The following is a 19,482-nucleotide window of genomic DNA, read 5'->3' as shown; positions in this document are numbered from 1 at the left end:
TGCCTGGGGTAACCTGGAAGCCCAAGCACACACCTAATAACCCAGGACAGGATCTCTAGATCAGTGATTGTTTTAGGACTGGAATAGGTTGCCAATAACATCTGTACATTTGAAAAAAATATTTTTCAAAATAACTCAACATGAATTAATTTCCTCTGGTTAAAGAAAAAACCCCTTAGGATGAGAGAAATAGATTTGTAATATCCTATGTCATTTTATAAGCAAAATGAATATCTACATTCAATAAGATCAGTTCAGAAACTAACTAAAATTTTTGTGATCATGACAAAGCCCTAGAATTCACAAAATGATATGATCAAAATTAACAGAGTTCAGAGATAATAATGACATCCATTGGAAATGTACAAGCCTGAGAAAGTACAAATATGCAAAAGCTGTGTGACTTATTTAAAGGTGAAATCCTGACATGAGAACTGACTGTGCTAACTTCAGATTGACTCTAATTTAACAATTAGACCTAAGCAGTTAAATGCACAGGGTGGTTAGAGGTTTTGTCCAGCATTATAAGAGTTAGGGATGTAATCTTGAACTCAGTCTTTCTTGGCTTTAAATTCATCACTTTCTTCATGCACTCTCTCCGGCCAGATCAGGTTGCTAGAGGAATCAGTGAAGTAATTCTCTCTTACATTTCAGAGTCATTGGTCACCATAAAAAATAAAATGGAAATAAAACTTATAAAAGAAGTGTATGATTTTAATAACTCTGGATGATTTCTATAAGGAACACCAAAGAAACATTAACATTTTAAACCAGAGACTTTTTCTTGAATATCTGCTTTATCTACAGGATCCTACATGGCTGACAGGGCACCACTGATTTAAATTGGAATTCCTGCTGCTTCATTGAACTATGCCACTGAAATGTGCAGGACATGGGGACATTGTTAATGTCAATATGATTTGGAATACTTAAAAAAAAAAACTAAACCAGTGACATTCATCTCAACCAAGATATACATAAATACAAATTATTCATATTTTCAACATTTATTCTAGTAAAATTCATATGGAGGATGGGAATGTGTAATGGTAAGGGAATTTGAAGATTTTTCCTGCCCCCTAATAGGCCTAGGGAATTTGAAGATATTCCTCGTCCCTTAATGGGCCTCACTTGGAGCCCAATAAGAGAAGCTTGCTTAGGGGAGGCTTGTTTTTTAGGAAGACCCACACCTTCAGTTATTTTGCAATTAGGCAGTGAGTTGTGAAAGTTGTAATGTCTGCTGACCCTAGAGAAGCCTATATATATTCTGAGATGAGGTTTTGCTTTGGGGCTCACTTATGGAAAGAGTTATGTGATTTAGTCTGATGAGATTTTGGGTAGTGATTGAACCCCCTGGCTTTGAAAACCCAGAGGCTTGTACTTGTCTCTGTGGTAATTAACTACATATGTAGTCAGACTGCTAGAAGCCCTGTCTGTTGGTCTGTTAAATTGTGGTATTTTTTCTGTCTGTAATTTTTGTCAGCTTGTAATTTCTCTTTGCCTTTTCTCTGAAGTTCAGAGTGCTGAAATTTTTTCCCCTGAACTAAGTAAATTATATATATATATATATATATATACATATATACACACACACACATATATATATATATATATTTGATTAAAATAAAATGTTAATGCTTTTTGAGTTGCTTTCCTTTAGAAAAGCAGATAAAAGAACCTGTCTTAGCAGCCATCCTGGGTATGCTAGAGTGCTTGCTGTTATAGGATAGGATTAAAGAGTAAAGCCATAATTTTGGACCAAGTAGAAGCTCTTCCATTTTCTAATTTTGGATGTTTTAGCAATCTTACTTATTTTTATTTTCCTATTTAACTAAAAGGTGTAATTTATAGTTTTCTTTCCAAATCACCAGAGAGGAATTAATCTAGTAAATTCCAGTATTGCCTCACCTGTGCCTTTCCCATACCTAGCCTAGTTCAGAGCTGTAAATAGCAATTCTGTAGCCTAGGGGAAGCATAAGGAATGAGAGGGAGCTTGGCAGGAGAACAGGGTAGAGAAAGCATCCTCCCAGATATCTGGCACTAAGAAAAAAGGCTCTTATTGTTCTGTCAAATTATAGCTTTGGTTTAGCCTAATCCCACATGTTGAAACTGGGTTTAGTCTTAATTGTGGGGGTTTGGATAAACCCTAAGAAAGGTCAGAATGGGTTTTTTACCCATATGAGATTTTCATAGTTCTTCTGTACCATACATTGTCAGAGATTGAATCTGACCTCAATAGGACAAATGTTTATCTACACATCCAAGGGGAATCCAGTTCAGATTATACTATATCCACATAGGTCTATATTTCCAAAATGAAGCTTCCAGATGTTAGAGGATGAAATGCCACATTCCTGGGTATTTAGTTCTTTATCATCATATGGAATACAGGCAAAACTTATGTGAGTCACAAAGAATTGTCAATACCACCACAAGAGTCAATATTGACAGGGGCAGCCAGGTGGCTCAGCAAGTAAGAACACCTGCCCCAGTGTCAGGATGACCTGGGGATCGAATATAGGCTCAGATACTTAGCACCACACCTAGAAATAACTGTCCCTGTAACCTTGAGCAAGTTACTTAATCCCAATTGCTTAAAAAAAAAAAAGAAGAGTCAATATTGACTTGAGGGCCAAAAGAAAAAAAAGATAGCAGGAGACAATGCCTACCCTTCAACTACTCACAACCTAATGGGATAACAAGAGAAACAAATAACAACAAATAAAAAGGTTTTCAGAATGTATAGCAAAAATACAAAACCAGATACACAACTGAGAATCATGAAAGAAAAATGTGTAGCAGCCATGAAAGCTAAGTTAAAGGATAGTTGCAATAACTGTAATGGTAGTCATGGGTTGCTTCATGAAAGAGACTAATCTCTGGGAGTGAGTAGTAGGTGTCGGGGACACAGGCATAGGAAGAAGAAAGCTAGATGTATGCAGGAAATAGTACACAGGTCAGCTAAGCTCGTATGACGGATATGAGCTATATCTAATGAGTCTAGAAAAGGGACAACCAGTTTTTGGAGAGTCTAAAATCTGTGATGAACATTTTCTTTTTTTACTCTCCCTATTGTTACTGCTAGTCATTTTATGTTCTTTTGAGCAAAAGAACAGGGTAAAGGACACTTGAGAAAAATTATGCCAGCTACTGGCTATAGGAATATTTCAACAAAAAGCTGGTACAAATTTAATAGGTTTCAGAGAACTAAACAATCTCTTCTCAGACATGATTAAAAACATTCTAGACACTTCCTCAAACTATGCCAGGGCAGGTGTAGTTCACCTTGAAATAATGAACTAGCTGACTTCCTGAGGGATCTTTCATTCTCAAGACTAGGCACAAATTCTTCTCTATCCACTTACTTTTATGCAAAGGCTGAACAGTGGCAGACTTCCAATGTGGGAGTGGGAGAGGGAGTGAGTAAAGAATAGGGTGAAGGAGAGGGAAAGAAAGAAAGGAAGCAGGAGAGCAAGGGAAAGAGGGAGTTTCTTTGAGAATTCTAAGCTGAATCACCACCTCTGACCCTGACCAGATAAACCAGATTTATCTGATTTTCTCACCTTTAGGTACTTCTCTGTCAGTGGAGTGCTGGATTGTTTCCTATAAACACATTCTACTGTTCTTTTTTTACTGTATTTTTAATTCTGTGGGTTTTTTTAAGAATGAAATTAGTCCAAGGAAGAGTGCAAAGGTTGTAGCTTTTAAAAAGCTATTTCAGTTGCTGTAAGAGATATTGCAGAAGATGTTGGGGGAGGGAAGCCAAGTGTTTCAAGGAACATTCAAGCCCACAATTAAAAAGGATCAGTCACATGAAAACATAAAGTGAAGTGAGAAACCAAGACCAAAAACTGACAAACTATTGTTAAAAAAAAAAAAGACAGCTCAATGAAGCTTACTAAAGCAAGCAAAGTCATTCAGAGGATCCTAGCAGCTAGGTCATATGCTTCTTGAAGTGTGAAAAACAGTGAGGATCAGGGGAAAACAACAACTACTAATAACCATTTCTATGAAGTAGAAAAGAAATTTCTTGTCTTGGAGTAAAGCAATACAAGGGCCAGAGTACTAAAAAAATTATGAAAATCACTTTTTAAATTCAAGACTACACCACAAACCGCTGTCAGAAGAAGTCTCTAAGTGATGCACTTTCAAAAATCAGATTGTTAAACATTTGCTTGTAAAATGTTTGGGGGATTTTTTTTTAACTTCCTGTAGTTCTAGACATCTTGATCTCACTGGTAGGACAAATATATGGATGTAGCTCCCATCTCTGGATCAAAGAACGGTTCTGGTAACTCCATGGCAGGAAGGAGGGGAGGTAAAGTGTTATGGAAGAATAACAATGGTAGTGAAAACAGATAGGGAGGAAAAGGGTTAAGCCTTGCTGAAGGTGCTGCCACTGGGGACAAATTCAGTTCTCTTTCCTCTCCCTATAACCAGTTTCCTCTTTTAATTCCCAGATTTTCTGTGCTCCACGCCCACACTCCCATTCTACACAGTGTAAACACTTGATATCTTTTCTCAGCCAGGAATATGAATAAAAGCTAGAAAACTGAGAATAGTCAGTGAAAATCAAGGACGCAATGACACCAGTACCACTTTCTGACTGTCAGATGCCAGCTCGATACTGTAGCATAACACTTTAGCATGCCACAGAAAGGTAAGGAATCTTAGCTGAGGGCTCAATAAAAATGGGTTTCAATACCCTAGGAGCTCTGACAGACTATATAGAAGGCTAGATTAGAAATATAGACAGTTAGGAAATATAAAAAACACCTGTTACGAGGTTTTATGATGAAGAATTAAATAATATTTGTCAAAATCTTGTGAAGTTAATGCCATATGTAAAATGTGTGATTGTAGCAAAAGAAGAAAATATTAAATGTTAAAAAGGTTTTTTTTTTAAGGTTGATTGTATATCAATTAATTTAATTATTTTACTTTGGTCCAGTTGATTTAAATAAGTACTTTGTGAGGTTGCCCAAATTTTGGACCATATAATATCCTAAACTTCTCTATAAAATGTTTCCATTATTATAATCATTTTTTTTTTAAAGCTATCGGGGTTAACTAAGTAACTTGCTCAAGGTTACATGGCCAGTTATTTCTGGGTGTGGTACTGAGCATCTGAGCCCAGATTTGATCCAGTTCATCCCAACACTGGAGCCGGTGCTCTTACTCACTGTGCTACCTGGCCGCCTTTATAATCATATTTTTATAAGTACTTTTAAAAAATTCTGATTATCATGACTAACAATTTTGTATCAGGAGATCAACAAAATAAGCTCTTTTTACTAATTTTACTGTGTACTTTCTGAAGGAAAAATGATTTTTTTTGTATGGTGTATTTGCCTTATTTGTATTCTCCAAAATCACTTTGTTACATACTGATACTCACAAATAAAACTTTTCATCCCAGACTGGATTTAAGTTTCCAAAAATAGTTTTGGTTCTTCTCTTGTTCTTTCCAACTTGAACTGTAACATATGGATCACTTGATCCTGTTTTGTCTTTAGCCTGTAAGCCTTGGGCAGAAACCACTGAAATAAAACCAAAAGAAAGTGTTTTTACTGTTAAGAAATTCAAAGAATAACATAGTATCCCAATGTTTGGCAGAAGAAAAAGAGTATAGGTTCATGGAGGTTTGTGAGATTGGTATTTAACTAGACTTAGTTACCACATTGTACTTTATTTTATTTCTAAGTTATGTTGCTTACCCTAGAACACAGTATTGCTTCATCTATTGAAAGGATATCCCGCTGGTTCTTTAAACTCAACAAGTTCCCTAACCTCATTTCTTTTTCTGGTTTTATTATTATCATTTGGTCAATGTCTTCACCATTCACTTAGTCTCCTATATGTTAGAAACAACATTGTTTTTCATTATTTCCCATCCCTCACCTCTTATAACCGGGGGGTTTACCAAATCCTCCTTTATGTGTCTCACTGTCCATCCTTTCCCTCTCTTTTCCCACTATTACCACATAGTACAAGCCCTCATTACATCCTGAATGTGCTATTACCATAAACTCCCAACTGGTCTTTTGTTCTTTCTTTCCATTCCAATTTTACCTCTCTGATCCTCTCATACTGATCTTGTTCAAATACAGATTGAATCATATCACTCTTCAACTCAAAATTACTCACTGATACCCAATCTCAACCCAAATTCAAACTCCTTTATCAGTCCTGCACAGCCTAATGTTATCATTTATATCCACATTTATATCTTGTTTCTCTGCATGTATTCTACGCTAGAGTCATGTGGGGTTATTTGTTGTCTCCTAAACACCTTTTATACTTTTCTTCCTTCAAAATTTGCTCACGCTATACTCTATGTCCATGGCCAAATACTAGAAAGAACTCTGGATTTGAGAGAGAATTAGATTGAAATCCTGCCTCTTATGTTTACTATTTCTATGACCTAATGAAAGTCACTTTATTTTGTAAGGCCTCATTTTCTTCCCCTACAGAATGACAGGATTGGACTAGATCATCTCTAAGGTTCTATTCATATCTAAATTCTATGGCTTCTATGCTCTCTCTCCTCCTCTTCAACTATCAATCCCTATCTTTAAAAGTTTAATTCAAATTACATTTATTCTATGAAACTTTCCCTAATTCCACATGGCCCTTGCCCCAATATGTATATATATATATATATATATATATATATATATATATCAATAATGACCTTTTACTGCTTGGATCTTACAAAGCATTTAGTTTTTTATCTTTCCCACAAATTTTTCAGATATCATCTTGCATGCTAAGTTATCTATGCAGGTGTCACATTCTCTTAATTAATAAGCCATAAAATTTAATATTTATACCTCCTATACCTGATATAATGATCTGTGCATAGCTGTGTTTAATATTTTAAAATTCAGTTGAATTAATGTGCACAGTTTAGTCTTTGTGAAACAAGTAGCAGTGAATGAAATACTATTTATCATGTATGTTACTATTTTTGGTCTTTGCATCTTGAAGATGTACTCAATCCTTGCCATGTCTACAGTATAGATTTAGACTCAGGATAGAGGCCTACTCCCCCCCCTTCTTTTTTTTAAAGCAATTGGGGTTAAGTAACTTGCTCAAGGTTACACAGCCAGCTACTCCCCCTTTTTTGTTGTTGTTTACAAATGAGAAAACTGGGATCTGGAGTTTGTTTTTTAAAAATATGTTTGTATTCTTTTTCATTTCTTTTTAATACCAATTCTGTCTCTTCCCAATGATTATTCTCCCCTCCCCCACAAAAAAATCTGTCCTAATAAATAAGTACAGTTAAACAAACAATATGTTCACTCATTTTTCTTGGGAGAGATACTGAATGGTTTACTATTTCCTTTTCTACCTCATTTTATATATAAAGAAACTGAGGCAATTATGGTTAAGTGACTTGCCCAGGGTCACACAGCTAGTAAATATCTGAGGGCAGATTTTATGTCAGGAAGAAGAGTCTTCCTGATTCCAGGCCCAGGCACACTATCCACTGTGCCCCATAGTTGCACCCCCCCCCAATTAAGACTTCTGCCATTTCTGAAATTGTATGTTTCATTGTGGATCTAGAATACCCCACTTTTCTGCGAAGAAGTAGGAAGCAGGTTTACTAAACAGTGTTCTAAGTTACTCCTGGTAATGACATTGATTAGATTTCCAGAGAGATTAAGAGACTTGTTCAAGGTCTATTGTAGGTAGTAAGTTCACCAGGAGGGAACCTCGGCGGTGTAACTCCAAACTCTAGAGTTCTTTCCACTTTACCTCATGGGCTTCTCCCATGGTTGTCAAGAATTAAATGTTACTTCTAGTTGCATTGCTATCATCACCATTTCCTTCCCAGCTTATTACTTTCCCACAAACTGAAGGAAAAGGTCAAGAGGAAAAGAACATATATGTGTGTGCCACACACACATCTTATTTTTTTGCCAAAAGTAAATGTGTGCACACATGAAAAAATATACATAACACATGTGTATACATATATTCATATAAATATATTTAGCTTATTTTTAGTCAAAGGTGCTTAAGTGCATATAAACATGAAAATATAGATTAATATGTATATTTCTTAATATGTATACATATAAACAAATATATACTAATCTTAGTAAATTTATATTTTTGTGTATATATGTATATAAACAGACATTAAAACATATACATAATATACACATATCTATATGTAGATGTCCATGCACATATCTATACATACACTATATGTAGGTATATAGTAGATGTATATGATACATAAGCTATTATATATATATATATGTTTTGTGCCTGTATATACACATATGCATATGTTTACCTTTGGCACAGAAAATAATAAGCACATTTCTAATATTGCTACAGATCCAAAGGGATTTATAGTTCTTCCTTTTTAGGGAGGAGTAGAACTGAAGAACAGCTGTCTATCTTTAATTGCATTTAGAAGTAAGAATTTAGATGGCTGGTAAAATTCATTTGTAGTTTATAGCCTTGCTAAGGAGAAAAAGTTAGTTCTAGTTATCTGCTACCACAATAGAGACCCAAAGAAGCACTAAGAGATAGTTAAGATCAACATAACGTCCATGAAGCCCCATTAGCCTTGGTTTTGTCACCTAAATGCTTTCTGTCTTTCCATCAAGCATAACTTTAGGGATTTCATTGCCTGTAGTAACTATTTCACAGGTTTGTTATGAGGTCTAAAGAGATAACATAAGCAAAGCACTTGGAAAACCTAAAATTGCTATATAAAGATCAGTTATTATTATAGTAGTGATGGTAATAATAACAATTATCATTATAATTATCATTATTTTCCAAGAAAATTCATGACTTTCTCTTCCTTTTGGTGTGGTGGCAATAATAAACAGGAAACTAAACCAAACTCAAAAAATTTATAGAGCATTATTTTAAATAAGAAATCAGCGGGGTTTCCCCCCACATATATAAAAGAAGCAAAAGCTATCTCTAGGTTCTAACTTTGACCCAATTTTTATTAGTTCAATGAAATTTTAATAACAAAGTAAATGCATATTATTACAACTAATGATCAAGAGATTAATATATAACATTAACCTGAAGGGGCTGTTTAATATTCAGAATATAGAAGGGTCTGTTTAATATTCAGAATATACCAGAATACAATAACCTCCTTTCCCTTGAGCCAGTTTAATTTACTCAGTCAAGATAAACTCATGAACTCAAAGGTTCATCCATATCCCAAGTGGGTGGTTGTGAATATTTTCATTTATACTAAACATTAGAAAGCTCCTCTGACAAGACTTGATATTAGCCTTTTGCTGTGCATCACCCATACATGTTTATTTCATGTCTACCTCTTCAGATGTATGTATAGAAAACAGTCTTTAACACATAATCTGCAAGGATTCCCTTCTCACTCCTTTTTATTAGGCTAAATCTTATTAATCTTGGTGATCTCTTTATTATAAAAATCAGAACACATTGTGGCAAAATGGAAGACTGGCTCATAGGTTTTCCTGAAAGAAGCCAATAGGGGAATCAACATGATTGGCTTGACCCTAGTGGTAACAAGAAATGTTCCATATGACATCTTTCCATCACAATGTTCCTAAGTACTTGCAAAAACACCACCATGAAAATAACTGTTGCAAGGGGCAGCTAGGTGGCACAGTGAGTAGAGCACCGACCCTGGAGTCAGGAGGAAGTGAGTTCAAATCCAGCCTCAGACACAACACAAAAACTAGCCATGTGACCTTGGGCAAGTCACTTAACCCCAATTGTCCTCCAAAAATAAAAAAAAAGAAAATAACTGTCGCCTACATAAAGACATGTGTTGCTGAGGATTAAGAGATAAAAAAAATCTTCTAAGAAGAACTTTATAAAATACTTGATCTTCAGTGTCTTCTTCATAAAGTGGAAAAATAAAGAACTTGTAAAAGAAGCAGAAAAATATGGATCATGATTAAGTAATGAGAGAGGCAAAAGATTTATAGACTACAATAAACCTCATGACTATATGGTACATGACAAATATTTTCATCAAGAGGAGAGTTGGAAGGTACAGGACATTCAGAGAGTATTGAATAAAATCACCAAAACCAAAATTAATTATATTTTAGTAGATAGGAAATGACTCATTACAAAATGGGAATCATTCCAGAATCAGTTATACATTGTCAGACCACTGACTTGGTGGCTCAAAGAAAAAAATTAATACAAAGATAGAAGAATAAAAATGAGAGAAACTGTGGCAAATAATTAAAATAATGTCATCTGTCATTGCAATAAGCTCCAGATACAAAAAAAAGAGGGTATTAATAGGAAATAGTCAGATTTTCATAGGTGCTTTTTCAGAATAGTTCATTTGTTTTCATCATTCAGTTGTTTCAATCATGTCTGACTCTTCATGACCCCAAATTCAAATTCAAAATGAGATATACTGGATCTTCTCACCTGTGATGGTTATTTTAGCTGACCACTTAGATGTCCCATCCAATACACTCTGTTTGGCGGCCTTTGTGTATTGTACAAAGTCTTCTTTGGAAACTTGGAACATTTCCTGAATTACTTCAAACACTTCTGGCCTATTTCTCTCTCTTATCTTCATCCTTTCCTTCATGGCCATAATGATCGTCTGGGTCTTATCTTCAGCACCATGTTTAGAACTTTTCTCTGCAGCTCCTAGGATAAAAAGTTAAGCATTATCAGTATACTTATTTTTTTTCTTATGGTTATATGTGCTCTTTGTGTTTGTTGTTCTGCCTGGTTTCAACTCCATCAAACATGTTGCCTTTGCATCAGTTACCCCTAGTGTCCCCGACTCCAACTTCTTGGTTCTTTATTGCCTCCATAAGCCCTCTGAGGGGAGGGGTTGTTTTTCTTTCTATTAATTATATCTCTAGTGCTTAGCAAAGTACCTGGCACACTGGCAGCACTCAATAAATATTTATTGAATTGGATTGCTGGTAGAAGTCAACATGGATGGATAAATAAGATTATCCTACCATGAAGAGGCATATAGAATATTATAACAACGTCAATGATGTCATTTGAGAGATATTATAACTCCTCAAGAACAGTCTTGTATGTTTCTTTGTATCCTCGGTGCTTAGTATAATGTCTTGCTCACAGAAGGTACTTAATAAATATTTGATGAATGATTGAGATTTATGACTGGCACATCAGTTGCATAGTGAAAGTGAGGGATATGGGGCAGCTGGGTGGTGCAGTGAATAGAGCACTGGCTCTGGAGTCAGGAGGACCTGAGTTCAAATCTGACCTCAGACACTTAACACAAAAACTAGCTGTGTGACCTTGGCAAGTCACTTAACCCCAATTGCCCTCCAAAAAAAAAGCAAAAAATAAGTGAGGGATAGTTACTTGACAATAGTCCATGTAATATATTTGTATCCAGCCAATATTGATAATGAGGAATTTCAAGGAAGGCACCCAGGTCATTGGGTGAATCCTTATGGAACATTTATAAAAGAAGATGGATAAGAGATACATTGTCTTGGATGGCATAAGTAGTTTTCTATCTGTACCCTTGGAAGGAATATGCAGATCAATGAAATAACAGAGATATTGACGTACAGAAATATGAGGAGGCCACATGACCCAATGGGAAGAATAGCCTGGTATTCAGGACACCTGAAAACCTAACTAACTAGCCTAACAACACAGATTTCTTCAGTTTCTCTAAGATTCAATGTAAGCTCCAGAGTTTCCACAAGGCTCTGTCCTCCTTGAATTTTATTTTTATTATATTAATTCTATGTGGACTTAATTTATGCACCTTCCCTAATAGAATGCAAGGATTCTTGAGAGTGAGGTCTTTTTTTTTAATTGCCTAACACAGTTGCTGACATATCGGAAATGCTTAATAAATGTTTTTTCATTGAATTATCAACCTTGCATGAGGCACTTAATCTCTCTGAGCCTCAACTTTTTTTTAAATCTGAAAAATGAGAGAATGGGACTCCCCTTCCAGTTGAAAAATGTATGATCATTCCCTTTGGAGCTTTTGATGTGGTCAAGCAGCATCCCTCAAAACCCTGTAGACTTTGATAGTTTTATGATGGTCTTCTCAAATTTCTATGATCTTCTCAAATTCACTTCTCAAATATTCTTTCTCTGAAATATATCATTTACAGATTCTCAAGTTCAATTATTAGTTCCCTGTTCTGTCCTCCATTCCAGATCATGGGTTTTACCTTTGTTAGTCTTCTGCCTTTGATATGCAGAAGGGAGGAAAGGGAATCAGTATCTAAATAGCCCCTATTATGTACCAGACACTGTGCTAAGCACTTCACAAATATTATCTCCTTTGTTCCTCACAACAAGCATGTGAGGCAGGTACAGTTATTACCCCCATTTTATAATTGAGAAAACTGAGGCAAAAAAAAAAAAACGGTTAAATGACTTACCCAGGGTCACATAAGCTAGTAAGTCTCTGACATTGGATTAGAACCTAGGTCTTCCTGACTCCAAACCCAGTACTATCCACTGCATGACCTAGTTGCCTAGAAGTCATACATATGTACCTATCTATCATTGCAGTGTCTGCATCTGGCCACACAAGGCTTTTTGTCTACATAAAATTATGATGGTGCAATAGCCAACACAAATTGAACAAAATAAAGATGGAACCACTCATCTTCACATCCTCTTTTCTTATTCTACTGGGCAGTGGTAAAGAGAAGAAAGGATGAGTTTGTTCAATTATACCTATTTCCCAATTAGAATCTTTCTGTTTACTGGGCATACTAAAATATTAACTGTAAGGAATGGCATTAAAAGCTGAAATGCTGACTTCCTTTTTTATCTCTTAAAATACAATTTCTTAAGCAATTACACAATTTAAAATTTTCATTTTTGACAGTATTTATTTCCTATAATGAACAGATATTAAAAAAAAATACAACTACTAAATGATTAGAACTGCCTAAAATCGATGAATATTTTAAGTAGAGAAAGAGCTGATTAACTGTTTTTCAATCTTGATTTAACCTTTGGGAACTTTACACTGACATTTAAAAAGCAAAAGAAAGTCTAAAATGGAAGCATCCCATTGAAACTAATTTGAAAGAGCATGCTAAATGCCCTTGTCATTCATTTTAATGTGCACTAGAACAGTCACACCATCACAACTTGTGCATACTAAAATATTAAACATATTCATAATAAGTTAATAGAATGCATACATTTATATGGTATAATCATTTGATGCTGGTTTTAAATTGCTGCAATTACATAGCTAATGGTCTTTAGGAAAGTAGCAAAGGGAAAGGTTCTGGTCATATCTAGTTCTCTCTATTTCCATTTCAAAAATAGTAAGGAATTCACCAAATGTAGTAAAAAAAAAAAACCCAAAAATTTTAAGGCAAAAAAAAAAATCTCCATCAGATTAAAGCAACAATAACAAAAAGCTATTAACACAACATTCTGCTTGTCCCTCCAGTTCCTACTCCATCTCTGGTCCTGAGCTGGATGCTTTTTGCAATTGGTAGTTAAAGGGGGTACTGAATGAAGAGTTTAAAACTAACTGCAAGAAGGAGAGACAAGATCCTCACTAATTGCCACAGAGTCCATCATAGTTTGGGAAACAAGAAGTTTTTGACCATGAATAATTACAATGATACAAAAAAGAAATACTGGAGCCAGGTCAAAAACTAGGAAACTAGATCATTTAATATATGTATCATTAAAATAACTGACTGAAGAATAAGGACATAAACAGAGAAAAGAATCTCAAAAGTAATGACTACAAGAAGAACATAATGCAACAAAATGACCACAAACATTTCACTACTATAATTCAAGAAATATAAAAGAAAAAAATATTCAGAATTACTAGAATCAGAGGTCAACATGTATATTCTAAAATCTATAGGTGAAAACCAGAGAGAAATGCCAAGTACTTTACACCCAGTAATGGAACTTCCAAGGTTCAGTAAAGCAAGCATAACAATCTTTATTTCAGAAAAGATAGAAGTATGTAGAAGCATAGTTAAAAGAGATAGGTAAAGAAACTAAATTATATTTAATGGTGCCACATATAAAGAAAAAATAGTAAAATTAACTACATACATATAGTTAATGGTATGTATATATTCACTTATAAATATATTTACATATACTAAATATATATAATATGTATATATAATATATGTACATACACACATATACATTAAATGGGAAAACAAGTAATGTTAAAACTAATTAAATTGCCAAAAGACCCAGAGCATAAGACAATATTTGTTGAGGATCTTAATAGGTCTTTCAGACTTAGACAAATAATATGGAGATAATTGGGAAAGAAGTTAAGGATCTGAATAAAAGTTTCAAAAATAGATATGAAATATATTTGGGGATTACCAAAGGAGAAATTAAGATTACATTTATTTTTCAGTATGGTACAATGCATTGATAAAAACTGTGTACTAGAACATGAAGAACTCAAATGAAGAAAGAAAAATTTAAATACATCTTTTAAAAACAATAAATGAAATTAAAATTACCACAATAGAAGTGTGAACCAAAAAATTAAGGCATCAGTAATGGGAAAATGAGACAACATACTAAAATTTAGGGGGAATGGTTATAAAGAAGTCCTTAGAGAAAATCTGTATCTCCAAAGTCATATTAATGGAATAAAAAAGGGCAAAGTTTGGTGGTGCAGTGAAAAGAGCACTTGCCTTCAAATGAGGAAAACTCATCTTCCTGAGTTCAAATCTGGCCTCAGAGACTTACTAGTTGTGTAATCCTCACAAGTCACTTAACCTTGTTGGCCTCAGTTTCCTCATCTGTAAAATGAACTAGAGAGGGAAATGGCAAACCATTTCCAGTATTATCCAGTATTTGGCAAACCAAAATAATCCCAAATGGGATCATGGAGAGTCAGACATGACTAAAACAACTCAACAAAAATAGCCACAAGAACGCTATTGTTTTCAAGAACTTTCAACAATGAGCACCATGGTAGAAGGTGGGAGTTTAGGAGAAGCTCTACTCAAAGGTCTAAACTCAACACATTCAAAGACTAAACAAAAGACAAAAGTTTTTACTATTCACTTTGAAGGACTTTACAAATATTAATCAAGTGACATAAAGCTGATTTATGAAATTGCATTATGCCAGTTGTATCAGATAAATTACATTAATTTATTTACCAAACACTTTCCAAGAATATCTAAACTTATCTTCTTACCCCTTTAAACTTTCAGGCATGGGGACTGAGAACAAGCTAGATGCTGAGTTCCTTGAGGTTATAGGCCTTGTATTATGCAATCTTTTGAATCTCTTCCTTTACCCAGGTCTACTTAGTACCTAAGAGAGACTAATTTAACTTAGATTCTATAACAATAATCAATTAATCAATAAAATCAATCAATATGCACTGATTTTTGTACCTTGGATAAGATCAGATGAAAATATGAGGATGTGTAGCAGCACAAAGACGCTCTGGAAGTGGGTGCTTTCTCAATGGGAAAAAAAATTAAGAAGGAAGATGGATCCAAGTAGAGAGGCATTTCTGAAATAGGACTTGGGAGGTAGGTGACAGCCAAAGTATGATGATCCTTCATACCAAAATAGAAGCTTGAGGTGATAGATGGGAACAATAATTTTTCCCTTGGAGGAAGCTCACTCCCCAGATGTCAGCAACCTATTGCATAGCTCAATTTGTTTCATGCTAATTTCAGTTCTATTGAGTATAGGTTTGACTTGATAGTTGAAGAATCAGAGAAATGTCAGATTTACAGTTTTCCTAATTATTACAAGAATTCTTTTCCCCCAAATATTTCTCATAGATTCTTATATTAACTTGGGGAAGAAAAAAGAAAGCCTTTAGATTTTAAAGTTTTGAGACTTTGTGCCTATGGTTTTTTCAGGTTTTTCAGATTTCTTAGGTTTATTTCAGTGACCTAAAATTATCAAACATAACCTTAATCTTGTCTTCATTTTTGAAGACTTTAAAAATGTGGGGATAATGCTGCTGAGACGCAAAAGATGTGCCCAGCCAGTTCCACATAGTGCACTCCTTCTAGAATTATTCTTCCTTCTCCCTGCTAGTGGGGACTGAGACCTGGCCCCAGACCACAGAGTCCCACTGGGACAATTAGGTTTTCTCACATTCCCACAGTAGCCTTCTCTCCTTGGAATTTTACTGTTCTCCTACAGAATTCTCATGCTAGAAGACTGTTCCACTCCTGTAGCAACTTTTCTGATGGCTTAGTTCCTACAAGAACCTCCATTTCAAGAAAAGTTCCCACACCAGTCATTGTTCACTCATTCATTTCTCTCTGTACCTTAATCTCGATCTTCTGACTTTCTTCTAGTATATAACAACAATCCTTTCACCCTGGAAATTCATTCTTCCTCTGGAGCATTCTCACCCTGGAGGATCACTTCATGCCTAAGGCCCCTTGCACTGGTCAGCTCTTCTCAGAATTTTCTTTTTAAGGAAAGTGCCTAGGCTAGCTAAGTCCACTTCTAAATTCCTCTTTAGGTTCCATGCCTAACTCTTGGCTTTTTTCTCCACCATATTTTGTGGCAGATAACTTTCCCACCCCCACCCTACTTTTCAGTTTCCTTTCATGTGTTATTTCCCTTAATTAAGAGTATAAACTCTTTGAATGAAGGGACTGTCTTTCTTTTTGCTTGTATTTGTTTTCTCATCATTTGAAGTTGTATCTGGCATGTAGTAAGCATGTAAATATTTGGGTCCTGGACTCTAAGAACTAATCAGAACTAACTGTCAGGCATTATGCTAAGTTCTGATGCTATAAAGGCAAAAAAGGAACAGCCCTGTCCCTTACATTCTGTTGAGGGAATCAACATTCACAACTTAAACACATATCAGAATATACAAATAAGTTGTGAAGAAAAGGGTCATTTCTTCATCAGAGACTGGAGTTAGAGTGGGGAAAAAAGAGGCAGGGGAAACTGCACTTATTTTCCCAATAAATTTGCAAGTCAAGACATCACCTTCCTGTTGTCATTGGCCCTCTTTGAGGACAAGGAGGAGGAGGGAGAAAGAAAGGAAAAGGAGAAGGAGAAGGAGAAGAAAGCTAAGTTTTAACTGAAAAGGTGGAGGAGGGGGAGAGGAGGAAGCTTTGAGGATAATCATGGAGATTTAGAATATACATAGATTGCCCTGAGAATAATTTTGCAGAAGAAAAAGGATTTCCTTCCTGCAGTGAGGTCTCAGTTGAAATATGAAAACTCAAATTTGTAGTGGAATGACTTAACACAAAGGATTTACCTCCACATAGGAGGCAAGGAATTTGAGTATGAAGGACAGTACAGTATTACACTAGTTAATAACAGGGTCAAAATTGGTAAGGTAAGTCAATGAAATCACAGCTTAATTGGTTGTCTGGGGTAATAATAAGGGATGGAGGGACTGGATGTCATGGGGATATCAAAGAATAGGCTTAGTTGAAGTGAGACTTAAGGAAAGATGAAATGAAAGGAGAGTGGTGTCAGATAAGAATTTCACAATTCATCATGGCAATGGAACATTTGTGGGTGATAGCTCAAAGGTCCTTTGTTATTTACCTCCTTATATATAACTGAGGTGGAATGAAAGAATGGATTGAGGAGAATGAAGAACTGTGAGGTCTACATCACTGGAATTGGATAAATATAAGGTTTTAAAATTTTACTTTCCTGAAGACCTGTTATTAGGAAAGACAAAATGTCACTCCACAAGATCAATGCATACAAATTGATTCAGCAAACTATAAATTTTCATGAAAGTTCAAGAAATCATAATTTTAAACATAAACAATTAAGATGTTAGCCAGCACAGACAGCACAATTCCAGTTCCTGAAGGCAGACATATTCTAAAAATGTCTTAAGTAGAACATGATGAGAGCTATCTTATGATGTTTAGTGGAAAGACAGAAGGAATAAATGATATATCTTCTTTGTTTTAAATTTTGAAGGGAATCATGAAAGCCCAATGATGGACCACAGCTAGACTCAATTGAGTCTCTACATTAACATGTTAGTCTAGAGGGGAAAAAAAAGTTAAGTGAAAGTCATTTCTAGTAAAACTAGATCTTTGTAAAATTTTAAACCTTTTCCTTAAATAAGGGTGAAGTTTAGGGGCAAGTACATAAATCCTTGTGGTAGAAGCAAACATGTACCGAGGTCCTGTTTTATATTATAAGCCTAACTTATAATAACTTATTAAAAATATAAAACTTCTAAAACTTTCTACTAAAGTACTGAAACCATCCTAGTTAGCTAACTGATTCAGGGATTTAGAGACTTGGACTACTGCCATAGTTTCTTGGTCACCCAAATACAAAAAGGCTAGGATACAGGAAGTTGTTGGTTCTTCCTTAGTCTTCTGAACAGTTGACTAGGAAGTATCATGACCATCACTGGTACAATAAAGCTTCATTCAAATAAATCCATTGTGTAGCCTCACTGAATATGCTTCCTCAGCTATGGTTAAGCAGCCCTCTTTTACTAAATACTAAATGTTCTATCAGCATAACATCTCATTCCAAGTTTGACTCTAAGGTATGAGATTGGTCCTATTCAGGCCTGGGCTATCATGTTTGCATCTTTTGATGAAAGACATGGATCAAGTTACCCCCTTTATAAATCCAGTAATAAAAGCTCATGATTATGGCAAGTGAATTTTATTGAGTAAAAAAAAGGATATTTTTCAGAATCAGGAATGTAATTACACTAGGTAATCAGGAATATTCTTTCATTTGGAAGCATCTGGAACTCACCTGGAAGCCCTAACAAGTTATTTATACTTTTATGTGCCCCATAATTATTTTTTATGTACTCCATTACTATAAAAAAAGCTCAATATGGACTCCAAATGGTATCAAAAAACAATGAGAATTGAGTATAGGGGAAGACTTAGGCAGCTCTCCTTGTATTCTCAATAAAAGAGCAGGGTTATAATCATAATTCCTCCTTGTTCTAAACCAATTGTGCCACTGGTGAAGTTATAAATTGACTCAACCATTCTGGAAAATAATTTGGAATCATAAAGAAGTTACTAAACTGTTCATGTTCTTTTACTCCATTATCCCACTACTAGGTCTATACTAAGAAGTCAATGACAGATGAGAAGATCTCACTTTTGCCAACTAGTAACAGCAGAACCTTTTGTAGTACCAAATATCTAGAAATAAAGAAGGGGCCCATTGACTGTAGACTGGATGAATAAATTATGCTGCATGAGTATTTTTAAACATTAATAAATCATAAATAATGATGAATAGAAGAAATTCCAAAAAGTTGGGAAGACATGAAAAAAATTGATGTATAGTTTACAGAACAGAATTAGTACAATATGCACCAAGACTCTAATAATGAAAATTAATATATCAATAAAACAATAGAATTCAGATCCAATGCAACAATCAATATTGGTTCCAGAATGCTAGTATTAAAACATATTTCCTTCTTTCTGATAGATCATACTTATGGGTAGGAGTCTATAGCTATACAATATTATGGCCAATGTGGTACCCATACTA

General features: G+C 34.9%; 1 protein-coding gene across 1 annotated transcript in view; it reads right to left on the bottom strand.

Moving 5' to 3' along the window:
• The window catches only part of LOC138169643 (protein unc-13 homolog C), a 487,553-nt gene that overhangs the window by 445,662 nt on the left and 22,409 nt on the right, over positions 1–19,482 (bottom strand). Inside the window, exons 3-4 of the mRNA XM_069099296.1 lie at positions 10,420–10,647; positions 5,399–5,540 (exon numbers count right to left, since the gene is read on the bottom strand). Coding sequence (XP_068955397.1) covers positions 5,399–5,540; positions 10,420–10,647 — 370 coding nt within the window. The remainder of the gene's footprint in view (positions 1–5,398; positions 5,541–10,419; positions 10,648–19,482) is intronic.

Source organism: Petaurus breviceps, unplaced genomic scaffold (assembly GCF_028583685.1).
Source record: "Petaurus breviceps papuanus isolate PSGF00001 unplaced genomic scaffold, PetGlider_PUasm1.0 37, whole genome shotgun sequence".
Taxonomy (NCBI): Eukaryota; Metazoa; Chordata; class Mammalia; order Diprotodontia; family Petauridae; genus Petaurus; species Petaurus breviceps.
Note: the sequence above shows the minus strand (reverse complement) of the source record. Positions and strands in the feature narration are given on the sequence as shown.